The 18220-nt window shown below is 38.5% G+C and overlaps 1 protein-coding gene across 1 annotated transcript in view; it reads left to right on the top strand.

The window, feature by feature from the left end:
• MDN1 (midasin AAA ATPase 1) overlaps positions 1-18220 on the top strand; it is a 173557-nt gene that overhangs the window by 142692 nt on the left and 12645 nt on the right. The window contains 17 exon segments of the mRNA XM_030558327.1: positions 858-984; positions 2622-2727; positions 3454-3569; positions 6831-7316; positions 8109-8338; positions 9215-9361; positions 9557-9729; positions 10415-10576; positions 11082-11219; positions 11755-11896; positions 12708-12886; positions 14056-14199; positions 15262-15397; positions 16055-16368; positions 16663-16824; positions 17349-17450; positions 17611-17812. Coding sequence (XP_030414187.1) covers positions 858-984; positions 2622-2727; positions 3454-3569; positions 6831-7316; positions 8109-8338; positions 9215-9361; positions 9557-9729; positions 10415-10576; positions 11082-11219; positions 11755-11896; positions 12708-12886; positions 14056-14199; positions 15262-15397; positions 16055-16368; positions 16663-16824; positions 17349-17450; positions 17611-17812 — 3066 coding nt within the window.

Raw genomic sequence — 18220 nt, 5'->3', positions numbered from 1 at the left:
TTTATTTAGATAGCCATACACATGAATGGCTCTAAGTGGAATGTGTCCCCATAGATGGACTTTCTGCTTTTGATAGTGGTCTGTGATAACTCTAATGAAATAGATACTTTGCAAAAAGGTTGCTGGTCAATGGATGTAATGTTGTAGGCAGGTGGTAGTGTCTGGTAGGTAGGGCACTGGCCTGGCCATTACACATGGGTTCTATTTCTGCCTCTACCACTGCAACACCATGGGAATTTAACCTTTCTGTGCTTTAGTTTCCTCACGTAAGATGGGGAAAGTGCTGCGTGCTTGCTGCCGTGGTTATTCTCAGTTTTGTTTGAAAACTTGGTATATGTGACTTGCTGTTGTGACTTGAATTTATTTGATGCTATGATATAATACTTATGTGATTATAAAAATTAAATTCATAAGTGCTTTGAAAGTACTATTTAAGTTGGCTTGTGTGAAAGCAACATTATACTTCACCCTGTTATTCAGCAGATGTTTTGAACTGGGTTAAGACTGATTGTCTTTGTCCCTGGTTTTATTTGACACTTCAGTTTTTGCCTTTCAGATGCATGTTTTTTGGTTTGCTTCTTCTTTGTTTTACTACTCTTCCCATTTTCAAATCACCCCTAAGGTTAATGTCTACTCGTCTTCATTTAGTACTTATCTGTGTGTTTCTCCATCATGATCTTGAATTAGCTACTAACGTATGGTTGCCTAAAGGGCTGTTAGCCTCACAAAAAAACCTTTTGTGTGTGTTAGCAAAATTGGTACTGACTAGGTCTCATACTGTATAACAAAGTACCAGAGCATGAAGACATGGTATAAGTGAGGTTTTTTTGTTTGTTTTTTTTTAAATGCCTTTCTAGGTTTGTCATATCGAAAAGGCCTTGCTTGGTCTCGTTCAAAAGACCCTCAGGATATGCTTTGCCTGCACCCCTTGGATTTACACAGTGCACTAGCCCTAGTCAACTGCACACATGAATTGGATGCCAAGTACGTACTTAGCATTTTATACTTTTGGATTGTAATATTAACCATCAACATAACTTACAAAATGAAGTGCATCTGGAATGACTTGTTCTGCCTAGTCTTTCTGGATTATTTATAGGTTTGGTTTTTTTTTTTCTTACATGTATGAATTACTTTTACTTTAATTATATGGTCAGTAAACCACTGAAAATATTATTCCTATTGTAGTACCACCTACTATTTTACTATAACTAAAAACACTTGAGGGGAAAATATTTTTCAATCAAAATGGAAGCAGAAAAACACTTAACTTTTTTTAACGAATGTTTAGGAATTTAGAACCATAGGAATTGGTTTGAGCATTGGCCTGCTAAACCCAGGGTTGTGAGTTCAGTCCTTGAGGGGGCCACTTGGAGATTGGTCCTGCTTTGAGCAGGAGGTTGGACTTAGATGATCATTAGGTCCCTTCCAACCCTAATGATCTATGACTCTTGGCTGAATTCCTTTTCCAGATCAAGCCAGTGGTCCATCTAGGCTAGTTTCCTGTCTCCAACAAATGTTTGAGAGGAAGATGCAAGGTCTCCAAAGCAGGGAGTTATGGATTAACCTGCCCATAGGGAAGCATTTTTCATAAACCCCTCGGTCAGACATCTTATGTCCTGAAGCATGAGGGTTTATATCCCTCCCAAATGTAAGGGTTTGTTTATAATTTTACTTTCTCAACAACAAAATAAGGACAAAGAGTTCTGTACTGGAATCTAGACTACAGGTATGTCTACACAAGGGGTCCCCAACGCGGTGCCCACGTCCTGGCCAGTGGTGAAGCATCTGCCGAAATGCCGCCGAATTTCTGCGGCATTTCAGCGGCAACGTCTCTCGACGATGACGTTTGCCACCGACAAGCAACGTCATCAAGAGGCGTCGCCGCCAAAATGCCGCAGAAATTTGGCGGCATTTCGACGGATGCTCCACCGCTGCCATGGTCCTTCGTCTGGCACCCACCAGACAAAAAGGTTGGGGACCACTGGTCTACACTGACACTTCGTCGGCAAAACTTTTGTCTTTTAGAGGTGTTTAAAACCCCTCCCCCATCCCACTGAACATCAGAAATTTTACTGACAAAACGCACCGGTGTGAACAGGGCTTTGTTGGCAAGAGCACTCTCCTGCTGCTGATAAAGCTGCTGGTGCTGGTGGGGGGTGGATGTTTTTTGTCGGCAGGAGAGCCTCTCCTGCCAACAAACAGCCGCTACACTGTGTGGCTTTTAGCGGCACGGCTGTAACAGCACAACTGTCTGTAGTGTAGCTATAGCCTTAGTCATTTTAAAAAATTCCAACTTAGTGTCTCTTTAAATTGTGGAGTGATTTTGGAATGTGACATAGGGATGAGTTGGATCACCTCAAGTCTCAATTATAGTTGCTACTCAGATTCTTCAGTAGCTTCAATTTTTTAGTATTTTTTTCCCATAGAACAGCCATGGAGGAACTGAAAAACTTTGTTTACTTATATGATTATTTATTTAATAAAGTTGCAGAAAAATTGTTGGATAAATGCACAGATAAATCCAGCTTCTTTAAGCTTGGTGATACCAGGCCTGCTGTTAACCCTTCCAGGATCCTGACGTTCTGTATCTTTAAAGTCAGACATTCATATTCTTTCAGGTTGCTGACAGAGATTTCTTCTGTCTGGGATGGATGCCAAAAGTACTTCTATCGATCTCTTGCACGCCACTCTAGGCTTCAGACAGCATTATTAGCACCTGCCAAGGTAAAGGAGTAACAGCAAGCAAAAATGGAGAATGGTTTTTATCTGAATTTTATTTTACCGCTTTGAACTTGAAGTTTGGATTTTCTGATTCTGAGTTGAGTCACAGTCATAGAAGATCTATGTTTATTTAAAATCTGGTTTGGGGACAGCATTCCAACTTAGTGATTTAAAACTATTGAGAATCTCTGGCTTTGTGAATATAACTTAAAAAATAACTAGAGATGTTATTTAATAATCTATATTGTATATACAGCATCTTTCATCCCAAATTGCTTATTGCATTGTACATATACTGGAATCCCATTAGCCTTTCTTGTACTGTGGAAAATTTTAGGTGGACAAAATCCAAATTATCCTGTGTGAAATTTGGTCAGTACAATAGCATTGATATTTCTACTTTCATGAAAAGTGCTCTGGGATATATAATGATCAGACTTGGTCAGAGCCTCCATTCTGTGTCTCATGCAAAAGATAGCACCTTCAACAGCAAAGTGCCTATACCTTGTGTGGGTTTTAGTTTAGTATTGAAAGGGGAAAGAATGGTTCCTGTTAAATCAGCACCACCTTCTGCAGTACCTGAGGCTTTCCAGGTATTCCCTCATCCAAGCACTGACTAAGCCTGATGCTGTTTTGCATGTGATCTTGTTAGATCTCACAGTCCAAGGCAGTGTGATGTAATTGAACACAGTTTTAGTCACCTTTGCTTGCTCTGCCGCCTCTCTTCAGGAAATTGGACTAGGTAGCATTGATAGATGTAAAGGATTCACTGCACACCTTATGAAGACGCTTGTTAAGCAGAGGAGCTCACTCACTGCCTTGACAGAACAATGGATAATACTGAGGTATCTCACATTTTATTAGTATAGCCTTATTTTAAAATGGTGAAGTTGACTCTAAATATTTAAATTTATAAAAGAATGGAAAATTGCATGATAAAAGGAATAGCTTTCTCTTCCGTTTTTTATTTTTTGCCTATGTGTCTGATATCTCAAATAAAAGGAAAAGAAATGTGGTTAGACCACATTTGTTCCCCCTCTCAGTGCACAGATCAATTTCAGACCAACATAATATTAATGTGTTTAATTCAGTAGACTAACAGCTCCACCTTCTGGAATTAAAATGTGGAGCAAGAGTCACAACTGAGCTCAAATCTGGGCAAGTAGATTGAAAATTTAGTAAATGAGTAGCCTACCAAGAATCAAAACATTTAAGAGAAATCAGAGACCTACACAACTGAAGACCAGAAAAGAATCACACTACAAAACTATATCAAAATCCTTTGATTTGTCAAACAGAAGCCATTTGTTAGTGATAGTGCCTTGTGATTGGACTTAAGTTTGTTTAACTTGTATCTTAGCTTGTCAAGTTTTTGGGAAATTTAATTGGCCAGCAAGTGGCTGACAAACATTACTCCTGGGGGAATTCTGCACCAAAAAATTAAATTCTGCATATTTTGTCAAAATAACACAATACAATCATACCAGTTTCAATTATTGTGGTAATTTATTTCAAAATATCTGTCAGCAAGTATGTCTGTAACAATACAGACCAAAAAAAAATTTCTAACTTTTTTTGACAAATAGGCATATTAATATTGAACTTTGAGTAATTCATTTAAATTACAGTACAAAACTATATTTCCTGCACTTGTCAGAAGCAGTGCAAACACTTAGGGGAGTCAGGGGTAATGGAGGAACTGAGGGAGAGGGAAAGAGCCTGGGAGTGAACCTGGAGGGTTTTGGGTGTGGGTGGGAGAAGGTTTGGTGGGGAGGAGGATTGTTAGGGAGTTAGGAAGCATTCCCCATGCAAACCCTGATCCCAAGCCTCTCCCATTCAGTCAGGCACAACCGCCCCTTTCCCCAAACCCCTGATCCCCATGTTTTCCTGCAGCCCCGCTACCCCTAGGCTCAACGCCGTCACACCACTAGCTCCTGAACAATGTTATTTTTTCCATCCATGGGCAGGATTAATTTTGTTATGTGCACCGAGGTAATACGAGAATATGCCCCACCAGTAGAAACAAAAAACCTAGATATAATATATATTTTTTTAAAAGTTACCAATAGGGATAATTACTCCAGGCAGGACAGGCTAGGCATTTTAGAGATCACTACTCAAAGAATTTAAATTTAAGTGTAAGAGAGAAATAAAAATTATGAAATGCATGGACCAGTCAAAAAACTAAAATAACACACTTTGAAAGAATAAAATTACAGAGGATATATGTGCATTGCAGGAAGTGCTCCTCATAACACACGAACTAGGGGCCACCAAATAAAATTAATAGGCAGCAGGTTTAAAACAAACAAAAGGAAGTATTTTTTCACACAACGCATAGTTAACCTGTGGAACTCCTTGCCAGAGAATGTTGTGAAGGCCAGGAGTATAACAGGATTCAAAAAAGAACAAGGTATATTGACGGAGGATAGGTCCATCAATGGCTATTAGCCAGGATGGGCGGGGATGGTGTCCCTAGCCTCTGTTTGCCAGAACCTGGGAATGAGCGACGGGATGGATCACTTGATGATTATGTGTTCTGTTCATTCCCTCTGGGGCCACTGGCATTGGCTAGAAGACAGGATATTGGGCTAGATGGACCTTTGGTCTTACCCAGTAATGCCTTCTTATAAAGTACCAAGGAGTAACAACAATAATAATATAAGTATGTCTTGGGAAGTGAGTGTGAGACAGAGACTGTGTGCGTGCTGGGGAAGTTTCTGAAAGACGCAGTGCGCTCTCTCTTTAAGGCACTCACTGAAAGCTCTCCTGCTCTGTCCTGAGCCTTGTCTCCCCCTCCCACCCTGCAGAGATGGGGTAGGGGGAGAGGGAGAGACAGAATGTGTGTGGGGGATGAGTGTAACAGAGACAGAGATTGTGTGAGCTAGCTGCTGAGGAAGTCTCAGAGCGTGTCTATACTTACCAGTAGATCGGCACTCTTGATTTACAGGTCTGATGAAGACACAGTAAATCGATCGGCAAGCATTCTAGTGCTGCAGAATTCCCCTACAGGTTTTTTTCCCCCACAGAAAATATATTCTGCCCCTGAAGTGCTGTGCAGCTGGCTGTTCTGGAGCAACAGTGGCCTATGGTGGGCAAAAGGTGGAACTGCAGTACTCAGCAGAACGCTTTTTATGCAGGGGCGAGGTGGGAATTATGTGGGACAGATTAATTCTGTGCATCTGCAGATGTGCAGAATTCCCCCAGGAGTAATACATGACTCTCTAAGTGAAAATACAGAAACCTCAGCAGAGTTTAAAAGAAAAATCTTGTATAGTTGGATAGTTAGTTTGTAGGGGTTTACATCTCTTGGGCTGAAAAAAATGATCACCAGTGCACAATAAATACCTTGTCTTTAGCCATTTTATTCCGTGCTCAGTCACTTCTGGATGACTTACTGATATCCCTGCCAATTCCACTGTCTTGCTCATGCACCCACAAATTCTTTCTGTAACACTATAGAACTGTCTATGATGAGTTAGGGACTGTTCTCTTAGGTTTTTGTATGACTCCCAATCTGAATTAGAGCCTTTTGGTGCTACTGCAGTGTAAATATTTATTGATATTTTTCTGTACTTCACATAATTCATTGCAATAGTCTGACTATATAAAGTATGCAGAGATATTTAGCTGCATTGCTGTCACTTGAAATTTATGGCAGGTTCAAGTGATCATTTTTCATGAGCTTTCTCTCTGGAAAATGCTGGCTTGGTAGGATTTATCCACTTTAAATAGTGGAAGAAAGTGAGGAATAATTGAATGTAGGCCAGGGAGCTTGTTAATCTTATTTGTTTTTAATAAACCTGGAGTATTTTGATAAGGAGGACCTCAAGAAACTCGTGTGTACAAAATGGGGAGGAGGAGCTTCATTTTCTATCTTTAAAGAGATTATTGCAAATCAATCAGAAAATATATTGAAATAATTAAAAATATCCTAAATGTTCTTTAATAAAAGTTATTTGTATCTGGATGGGAAGAGTGATATTATAACAATATTTTACATACTTCTGATTTTATATTCTAAGATTCTACTTTAAGGAAATGCTATTCCATATTTGAATAAAAAGTCTTTTTAACCTTTCTTCTTGTATGACTCTTCTAAACAGGAATCTCCTAAGTTGTGTACAGGAGATTGATTCAAGGATGAATATTACTAGAGACTATAATGTAGCCTTTCCTCCTCAAGATAGTATTCAGCAGTGGACTGAGAGACTGCAACATCTTGCCATGCAATGTGTGATGGTCATTGAGCAGCTATCTTGGTTTGTACAGTGCTGCCCAAGAGAACAGTCTTTAATCTGTAGTCATGGTGTAAGGACGGATATGAAAACAAACGTTCCCCAATGTAAAGGAACTGAACAGAATCTGGAAAATGCCCAGATGGGAATACCTGATCTAATCCAATCAGAGCTAAAATACCTATCTCCAGTGGCTGCAGAACAACTACCCTCTGGATGCAGGATGCGAAAACAGGATCAGTTGTGGCAGCAGTTGTCTGCAAGAGTGACTGAGATGCTCGCAGAGATTAAGGCCGTGAAAGCAGATATAGACAGAATAAGACAACAGTCTTGTGAGACCTTATTTTATTCCTGGTGAGTTGTGTGCATGCATAGAATTGAAACACTTCCTGTGCATTTGGAAATTCATAAGATTTAACAATATACCCGGGAAGTAAATTAAAAAGCTTGCCAATATTGCTGCAATTTGAAATACTTTTTAAGAATCTGAAAGATATACTTCTTTCCTGCTTACTTTTAACTTTAGAAATATTTGGGATGTCAAATCTGTACTTTCCTGATTTTTCTGGAGTACTTGTTGGTAATCTCAAATTGAAATGGGGACGTCCCACATCCTTAAGTGAAAGAGGCAGGCTTGTTGAATTTTTAACAAAGATTTCTTCTCCTGCTAAGTGTTTCTCTGTAGTTTGAGTTAAATAGTTAACAAAACCAAACAAATTCTTTTAAATAATCCAACCAAAAATTCCTTGCACTCTGTTGCTCAGCGTTTGTCTCTGGTTTCCAGTGTTATCATCCCACTGGTTCTCCTGTTGTGCCTATAGTTCCAATTTAGACAAGGCATGAATTTCTAATGTAAAAATACAAGTAGATTTTTTATAGTTTAAAAAAAAAACCAAAACAACACCTCAAACCACCACCACCATTTCAAGCTTTTTTATTCATCACGGAAAAGCAAAGCAGTACATACTCCATCTGTCCTTTTCAGGTCCCCTTTAAGCAATATTATACTTTGTATGGGTGGTATAAGTGCTTGTTTCCATGACTTTTATTCCATTAGGAAATAAAGTAATCTCCATTTTAAAGAGTAAAGGCATAATTTTAAATGTGTGTTTCTTTCAGTATTATGCCATTTCTTTCTTCTTATAGGAAAGATTTTGAAGTTTGCAGTTCAGGGCTGAGCTGTTTGTTGAAAGTCTCAACTCAGTTGCAGAGCATAGAGTCCATATATGTTCTTCAAGGGATGGAAGGTAGGAAGTCCACAAAGCAGATCGCATTAATCAAGACCCTAGAATACATCCAAGCGGAAGTTAATAAAACTGCTGCAGACTTCACTACCTGGAAAACCCAGCTTCTCGGTTTGACTTCAGACTGTGGTGGTAAGGACTGCTCCTCTAAGTCTTGAAATTTAAATGAGAATTCAGGACATCTGAGCTGAAATGTGCCTAGGGTGCAGTAAAACTAGTTTGGTCTAGTCTGAACTTTTTGTCCATTGCAAAGTCATCACACAACTTGTGTAGTCTATAGTGTCTGCTTAATTTTGTAGTTGTAGGATTAAGAAAAGTACTTTGGGAAGGATGTATGAGGAAACTTGCATAGTGCCAGTCTGCACTATGCACACCATAATTCCATGAGTACAAATATTCACTCGCACAGTGTGGGAGAAAATTAACGCACTATTTTTTTAGCTGTTGTCTTCCGTGAGCTTGCTTTGAGCAAGTATTTTTCAAGCCAAAGAATTGTCAATATCTTGTGTCATCTTTCCAAGTGTCTCTTTTAATGATGGGCAAACCTCCCTGAAAAGTTTGAATGCTTTGCTAAAACTTTTGAGGTTCACTGCTACACAATCCCCCACTACCTTTTTAGAGATCTCTCTGGTTGGTCCCAGATGCACCTGTCCTTTTAAACTTTCCATGCTTTTGGACTCTACTAGTCCAATGTGCATTGGACACCGAAATCTTAACCCAGATGCTGGGGCTGGAACCACTGGACAACTGCAGGGTTGATTAAATGCCTCCTTGCCCAAATTTTTAAGTCTGAGTGCTCTGCTTCTCTTTGTTTAATGAAGCTTTCATCACATCCCTAATAACATCTGTTGTCTATCCCTGGAAAAGTGTAACTCTCCAAATTTAAATAGGTGCTCATCAATGTATCATGTAGAGCAATGTGTGCTGTATATGAGGAAAACATGATGACTAATAATGCATTTAAATTTAATGCATTCCCATGTTAAGCTGGCAATTTTGTTTCAAAAGGGAACCAAGAATCAGAGGATGGGTTTGTAGAACATTTCTCTGTGCAAGTAGAAACTGCCATTCATGTTGTCCTGTATGCCATCCAGTGTTTAACGGAGAGAAAACAGGAAAAAGGAAAGGAGAAAGAAAAATGGTCAGAGGAAGATGGTAAGTCTGTGAGTGTAAGTTATGCACACCTAGGTTACCCTTGTATTTAAGTAGCATCTGTTACTGAATATCACAGATTTCATGTTAATTGGAACTACCTATGAAACTTGATAAGGTTAGGAATTGGTGGATTTCTTTCTTTGAGAGTCTAGAGACTGTTTTTGGTAACTTTGCGTTTCTGTATTTCTGTCAAAGAGGAGGAGGCCTCAGCTGACAGACTCAAGTCAGGGCTTTTAACTAAGCTCTTGGATGAAGACCTCTTTGCTGATGTGAGTTCTCTGCATGTGCAGAAAATAATTTCTGCCATTTCAGAACTCCTGGAAGGACTGAAATCTTATGGAGAGGATTGCACAGCAGACAAACACAAGGTAAATTCATTCTTCCCCTTCTATTTGTATTGTGGTCCCAAGGGAGGAAGATTTGAACATGGGTTCACAGATATTTACTGTCTCTGCCTCACCACCTACCCTATCTGCATTTATCCTCAGAATTGGAAAGATGTGTGAAAACAGGGCAGATCAAAGTGTACTGCAGAACTTCCATTGCATGGTAGCAGAGTCCACGTGGACAGTCAATGCCTAGCATACTAGTGCGAGGTAGATTTACATGCCAGCTTACTGCCGAATAACTGTTCTTAAAGACAAGCCTCTGCTTTTTGTAGGGAAAGAAACGTTTAGCTTTTGTGAAATGCGAAAGATAGAAAAAACGCTAGGAACAGAAGGAATTTAAGTAAAATATCTCCACTGGCTGTGTATCTGGAAAAAAACATTCATGTATTTTTTTAGGCTTAAAATTAAGTTATTTAATACAAAATAAGTCACTTCACTCCACACAATTATTTCTTGAGACTAGATAGTTACAATACATTTTTCAGGATGGAGAGTTTCTAAAATGCATCTTTTAAACTAAATGGTGCAGACACATTAGTTAGTCAAGGGAGAACATGATTTAAGGATTGATGTTTTCAGTATTGTTACCCTTTCTGAGGACTCATTTTAATGTAGATGGAGTTATATGACTGGAAGCTCTTTTTCCCTTGTCTTTAATTTGCAGTTCTTCAATCAGTCCTGCTACTTACTTGTGCGCCTAATGCCCATGCTTTCCAAGTATTCAGATCTTATCTTGTTCTATCTCATTGTTTCCTTGGCATCTCACAGAAGTACTGGGAAATTGCTTTCTGTTCTAACCAGTATATTTACAGAGCTCACGCAAAAGGTAAGAATCTTTAGAGAAATTATTAGATTGATATTAATCGTACATAATGTAGACAAAAGTCTGCAATGGCTTAAATGTAAATGTACACATTGTGTAAGTACAGTTTGAATTGACTTACATATGTCTAAAATTTGCTTTCTCTGTTGATTTTCAAGAGATTTCAGGGATTTTCTGGTTCATTTCTTGGTTGCATGTAGCAGCAGCATGGTAGATTTACAGTATGCAGGATGGGATGCAAACAAAAAATGTGAGACTGCTTAGAGATTTTGAGTCTTTTTTTAAGCTTTTCATTGCTAATGAAACAATTGATTTCTACTCAGGTTTATTCAAATTAGCATACATCTATATTTCTAGGAAGAAGTACTGGAGGAGTAGGGACAATATAAGGAAATGGGTCTCAAAGTATAACACTTCTTGTTCTTATTGTTTAAAATACTCACTTATACTGTCTTTACTGTCAGTACTAATTTTTGACTATTTATCAGTAAATGTTTCCCTTTTTTAGGGATTTTGTCTGCCAAAAGAATTAATGGAGGATGCAGCAGGAGAGGGAGCAACAGAGTTCCATGATTATGAGGGAGGTGGTATTGGAGATGGGGAAGGCAAGAAGGATGTGAGTGACAAAATAGAAAACGAAGACCAGGTATGTGTGTGGTTTGGTTCAAGGAAAACTAGAAATGAATCGCTGGTCAGTTATTTGAAATCAAGATTTATTTTGAAGATTAGCATGAGCTGCAGCAAACCAAATTTGTAGTATACCCTAACTTTGGTTACTGTGAGTGGAATTTGTTGTAAATTTCAGAGTAAATTGCTTTTTTACTTCTAAATTCCACCAGAGTTAGATTCAATGTTTAAGCAGCAGTCTTGGCTCCTGTAAATTGCTGAACACTGCAAAATAGTTTCTGTTCAAGTTCTTTTTTTGGGCCATTTTTACCAATAAAAAGGACTGTAGAAAGTAGAAATGTTCAGACCTTCAATCCTGAAAAATAAAACACACACAGATTGTGTTTAGGTGAAGGAAACAAATGGAGATGTTACTGACTGCTTTATTGTCCGACTAAGAAGTTAGGTTTATATCAAGGTAAAAATTGTTACAATGAGTTAGTTATCAAGGTAATGTTAAACCAAGCATTAATCTTGAAAACAAACCCGTTGTAACTGTTGATTTAATAATCCAGGTGGAAGACACTTATCAAAAAGGTCAAGAAAAGGAGAAGGAGGATCCAGACACCAAACCAGACATTGAAGGAGAGGACAATGCAATTGAAATGTCAGAGGACTTTGAAGGGAAAATGCATGATGGGGAACAAGACAAGAAAGGTTTGTTTCTTTCATTAAAGCAATCTGGTGAGATTTCACTCTTGTAGTTTCTAGAAATGCAATTGACTAGTTCAGTAACAGTTCTTACTTTCACATAGCAAAGCATATAGACACTCTTAAAACAACTCTAAGAATAGAATAGAAAAAGGCAAGTATAAATAGTAACAAGTCAGTTACAAAACACAAACCACAGCCAACTTCACAATCCTCAGCTGTAACAAATGCGTGGAACTGGAACAAATGAATTGGCTGTCCTTCCTATTGTCAAATGACCTATCACAGTGCTATAAATGGGTTAATGACTTCAGATGTCTTTCAGAGCAATGAGTGTTTCAGTAAATGCCAATATTCAGCAAAGCTGTAATACATTGGTACAAAAGAAATAGGCTGTTATTGACTTCTGAGTGTCACTTAGGAAAACAGAGCTAACTTTTTAGGGGGGATATTTTGATTTTTCCAGTGCTTAATAATAATACATAACAAATTTCACTTAACTAAAAATCCTGCAGCAAAACAAAAATGCTTGCTGTGCAGCAGCATATTGTAATGGAACTTGTAAAGGATAGACTTGGCAAAATTATTTCTTGCCTTAATACATTGTGTGTACATAGAATCACCAGGTGCTTCTAAATAGGCTTCTGTTTGAATTGCAAGAGGCTATATTTTAGTGCTTTTCAGTGTAAAGTTCCATTTTGGAGAATTCCTTAGTCAATGCATTTTCTCATTAGTGTACTTTAAATTAAAAAAAAAAAAAGCAGTTGACAGAATTTGTGTTGTGGCATGTTCCATTGAGTTGTGGTGTTGTACACAGAAGACAGTGACAAATCAGATGAAGATGAAGAGCTGGATAAACAGATGGGAAATCTTGGTGATGCTGAAGCTGATAAACTGGATGAGAGGCTCTGGGGTGATGACGACGACGATGATGATGAAGAGGACAATGACAATGATGCGAGTAAAACAGAAGAATCTGGACCAGGAATGGATGAGGTAAAAAAACAAAAGGAGATCAAAAGAGATTTAAAAAAAAAGTACAACGTTATTACCCTGTGTACAACAGTTTACTCCTGGGTGAATACTGCTCTATTTTGCATGTGCAGAATTCATGTCCCCCGCAGATTTCTTTGCTTCCCCACAGAAAAATGACTTTCTGACAGGGAAGCAAAGGGAAGCCACAAGAGCAGTCATGTGACCCTCCCCAGCAGTATGTTTTGGGTGCCCAGGACAGCCGGCAGAGAGGTAAATCACTGTGGGGCAGAGGGCAGGACTGTGAAAGACCCAGCAGGTGGCTTCTACCCTGTGCTGGGCTCAGCTCCTAGTCCTGGCTGGGCTGGGGTGGATGGGACTTCCTCTTCCCCTGTACGGCATCCAGGGCCAGTCAGACCCACCCTCAGATTTCTCCACAGGCTGCAGGGAGCTCTGCAAACTCCCAATGATCTCTTACCTCTGTGCAGCTAGTGACCTGTGCTCCCCATGTCATGTTGGAGCTTCCACATTTATTTGACAAATAAAATTTGCAGAATTTTAAAATATTGTGCACAGAATTTTGAATTTTTTGGCACAGAATTTTGAATTTTTTGGTGCAGAATGCCCTCAGGCATAATAACCTCACTAACTCAGTGTGACCTAGAGTATGAGACATAAAGGGGGAGAGTAGTTAAATTCTCCCTTCAAATGATGGGGTGTGTAAAATGGAAGTAGTAAGTGTTTGGCTCTTGTCCCTAATTCAGCAAACCCAGATTTCTCCCTATTCTTCAGAGTTGATCTTCAAGAGTTTGGACTTTCCTGACCAGCCTTAAGAAAGCAGGAGATCCTCATAGTTATAGTATGATATGGTGAGTTTCAAACTCACAATGCAATCACATGCCCAACTGAATTAAATCAACCTGAACCGAACGTGTCCCATGTGAACCTTTTGCCTAGCCCTGATGTAAGGTTGCCCATGCTTGCTGGGTATGGGCAAGTCAGTCATGACTGTAGTAATTGCACATTAATTGAAGAAAGTAATCACTTGTGTAGTAGCCTCAGAAGGGGACAATTTGAGTATATCCTAAATGTGTTTGGTTTGTTTCCTTTGGGAGCTCCGGCCCTGTAATTACACAGACTTCTTAGCATTTTGCATAATCACTTTCTGGATTTTTTTTTTTGTCCATACTCAGGGTGATTCTGAGCTTGTTGCAAAAGATGACAACTTGGATGCAGGTAATAAAAATGATAAAAAGAAGCCATCTAAGGATGAAGAAAAAGAGGAGCAAGCAGAGGATGGTGAAAATAAAGAGAAAATTCATGAACAAATAGATGAGGTAAAAAGGTTTTAAAACAGAACTAAGAATACTGTACTTTAAAGGGTCTTCAGAAGCCTATAATGTTGTACCAGTTGTGCCAAGGGCCTTAATGGCATATTACTGTTTGATTAAAATAAATTTAAAATGGCTAGCCTAGTTTAAAAAAACATCAAGATTGTTACAAGCCTGCTGTTAAAACACTTCTAGTCCATTATGCATTGCTGAGAACTTGAAGTGTTTTTATCTAGTAACTGAAGAACCTTGCCAAAAGTCAGAAATTCCCTATATTTGTGTTACTTAAAAATACTAATTGATGGTCAACACAATCACTACTTTGCAATCAATTTTTGATGATCGGCAGAGTGCGTCCCCATTCTGTGCTAATCAGAAGTTTTGCCCTCACAATTCAGTGATATTTATTCAAACTGCTGCTTATTTTGTCCTTGGAGATTCTGCACAGGAGCCAGAGTGCATTTGCCATAAGGTTTTAAAAATAAAGAATTAAGTACACATACTTAGTTTCATCCTAAACTGTGTAGTCTTTAGTTTTTGTGAATTTCTATGTCTGTAAATTGTTACTCCTCAAAAACCCATCTGTGCCAGCCCAAACAATGGATATTAATCCTAGTGATGTGAAATAGAGCTGGGTGGCTTATCCTGCTCTAAGACTTTGAACAATAAAAATTATATTCCAAACACAGCAGCATAGTGTTTTGGGACAGAAAGGATTGATTGGCACAGCAAGGCTTAAAGAAAAAGCCAGAGTAGTGGGTAAGAAATACTTTTCTTTAGCATCCTATCTGCTATTCAGGCAGCTCTAGAACAGATGTCAGGGTGCGTACTTTAGAGCAAGGTGTCTTCACCAAAAAGAATATGCTGCTTTAAAGCAATTTCAAACCCGCTGTTTAGGCTGGCCTAGGGACTTGGAAAAACTAATTAGTAGAAATTACTATTCACCATATTTGAATGCAAAATTTAATTTGCCATATATGTATCTCCATTTCCCAGAGAAATTGCTTCTTAACCCTTTTCCCCATCCCATCTACTTACAATATGTTGCTTTCTTCTCCTGCTTATCAGCGTGAATATGATGATAATGAGGTGGATCCCTATCATGGTAAGCAAGAGAAGCAGCCTGAAGCTGAAGCTTTGGACCTTCCTGATGACCTGAACTTAGAGAATGAAGAGAGGAGCGATGAGGACAACGAAGACGAAGGTACCAACTAAGAAATTGTCTCTGCAACTACCCAGTGGAGAACTATTTAAGAACCTCAAATAGTGAGGAACTTGAGGCAAGAATCAGATAAGATCCCTTGTAAGAAAATCTGCTGCACAACAACCCAAAGACTAGAAGATAAAAATTGCTAGTTTTACATACTGGTTAGTTCACAGTATGTTTTGGAACCAGGAATTGGACAGTAGGGCTGGATGAGAGTCTATCCGTTACAGTCACCTGTATGGAATACATTTCCTCTCATAATTAGTGTTTCATTGAACTTTATTCCAGGAGCTCATCTAGTAGTGATGATTCAACAACCTCCTTAGGCAGACTGTTTTATTGCCCAGTTGCTGCATTCTCTGTACTTTCTATAGTACCTTCAAGTATCTGCACTTAACAAAGTCTACTTAAAGCTGAAAAAATTTAGATTAGGACTAGTTAGTAGGAATAGACTCTGATGGGCCCTTACATACATAACTGTTGTATTTCTTAGAGAGGAGGCAAATGGTTATTATGAGAAATGATAGATTCTGCACATAAGGGACTGCTGTATTTTTTTCCTTTTATTATTTTGAAGCACTAGGCTTTTTTCTTCCAGTTAGGCTTTCTCTGTTTGCTGAAAGTTTTATATCACTTTCTTATCCTTTAAATCAGAGGAAGAAAATCCTTTTGAGATAAAAGAGAAGCCAATGGATTTAGATGAGGCTGAAAATGGGGAAGATAAGGATGGAGAAGATACTCAAGATACAGACAGAGATCCAGAGCCAACTGAAGGAGGCACCTCTGAAGATAAAGCAGAGGGTGAAGGTGAAGTGGGGGAAGAAGCTGATGACCAAGAAGAAGGAAATACAGAAAACTCTGAGGAAAATGAAGAGGAGGAAACACAATCACTGACAGAAGATAAAGAATCATCTGAAGAGGAGAGAGAGAAAGGGATCCCAGCTTCTGACCAAGGCCTTCAACCTCAGGTTAAAAAACATGTTTTTACTTTATATGGATAATCGAGTTTCTTTTAATAAAATTTAGCAGAGGAATTTCCCTTTATTTGAAGACTAACAACTTTTACTTCTCCATTGAGAGGCTTGTGATTTTTTTTCCTGTGGCAGAAACACTTGAACAAAATTCCAGTGATATTGTGGGAAAAATACTGATTTCTCCACTAAGATAAAATAGACACTGCTTATTTCTAAATTAGCTTATGTCACCACGATGACCATCCCCCTACATTTTTAGTGCTAGACCTGTATTTCATATTACTTCAGGAAGGAGAGGATGAAGATACTCTGGAGAAGGATGAGCGGTTACCTGAATCTGTAGAGAGAATGGAACATGAAGCTCATGGGCAGACAGGAGAAGAAAATCTGCAGAGTGACAGTGCTGTTGAGCTGGCTGGAGCAGCTTCAGAGAAGGACCAGGCTAAAGAGGTGAAATAAATGGAAATATCTTAAATGGGAATCTAACTTCAAATGTGTCTATGTGCTTCTTTTTGTGTGTCTAGAACAGAGCAAATACTCTTTAAACTGTTATCTGAATGTGTATGTGCATGTACTAAGTTTAAATACAGTTAGGAACAAATTACAAGCAAGAAACAATATTAGGTTTCTCAAATTTGAATCTGAGTTTATCTGCAGTTTCTTCAGATAACTCCTAGGCAGTCGGAGGTGTTTGTTTATGCTCATTCTTCAGCCATGGAGTTGTGTATTATCTGCACACTACAAAAATAGCACATATATGCAAGCTCTGACTTTTATTCTCCAGAACTCAGTTCAGCTCAGCAATAGGTCAGTTGTGTAAGATGAAAAGCTCTCTCTGTAGTCCCAGTTAGTGTCTAGATTTTTTGTACAGTAAGTGCTAAAGCATTTATGCCTAGTCTTGCAACGACTGTTTTCTTAAAAGCCAGCAGAACAGCAGGTGAATATTTTTTTCCTCTTGGCCTTTTGTCTTTTAGGAACATGGGAGTGGAGCTGCAGATGCAAATCAAACAGAAGGCCATGAATCCAACTTAATGGCACGATTGCCTTCTCAGAAACAAAGCAGAAAAAATACACAGGTTGCTTTTTCTTGTAAATGATAGTAGTAAAAATTAATTTCTAACATGCAATTCCGAATAGCCTAGACTAAATTTCTTGTTGTTTACTCTGGTTCATAATCTTTTGGTGGGATTTCAACTTCCTTATCAGAAATGCCTGGTGTTTGTTTGCCATTTTCAGAGTTTTAAGAGGAAACCTGGTCAGGCTGACAATAAGCGTTCAATGGGGGACCACAGTGAACATGTCCACAAGCGACTGAGAACTATAGAATCCAGCAGTGAAGCCAAACAGAATACAACTCAGTCTGAACAAAATGTGGAAGAAGCTGATGCGTTTGAACACATTAAACAAGGCACTGAATCCTACGATGCACAAACTTATGGTATGGTAGTGTTCACAAGGCTTCAGAGATTAACTTCAGATTTAAACAGTGAACATTGCAGAATTGAAGTCAAGGCTCCTATTATCTGAAGTGTTTCTTACTAATTACACCATTTTGGCTTAGTGTATAGGACCAAAATAGTTTAAAGATTTTTAGCAAACTTTCATTTTTAATAAATTTCTTGGGTTTTTTAAATTGTTCAGATTTTTAAGTAATTGCTTTTTGCTTCTCTTTCATAATAAAATCACTGTTTCATTGGTACTGGTAAAGTTGGACACAATAGATAAAGCTCAAAGTTTTGAAAAGTGGCTAAATTCCATTTTCAAAAGTGACTTAGGTACTTAGGACCCTAACTGCCATTGATTTTAAGTGAAACTTAGGCTTCTAAGTGCCAGTCACTTTTAAAAA

The sequence above is a fragment of the Gopherus evgoodei genome, chromosome 3 (assembly GCF_007399415.2).
Source record: "Gopherus evgoodei ecotype Sinaloan lineage chromosome 3, rGopEvg1_v1.p, whole genome shotgun sequence".
Lineage (NCBI taxonomy): Eukaryota > Metazoa > Chordata > Testudines > Testudinidae > Gopherus > Gopherus evgoodei.
Note: the sequence above shows the minus strand (reverse complement) of the source record. Positions and strands in the feature narration are given on the sequence as shown.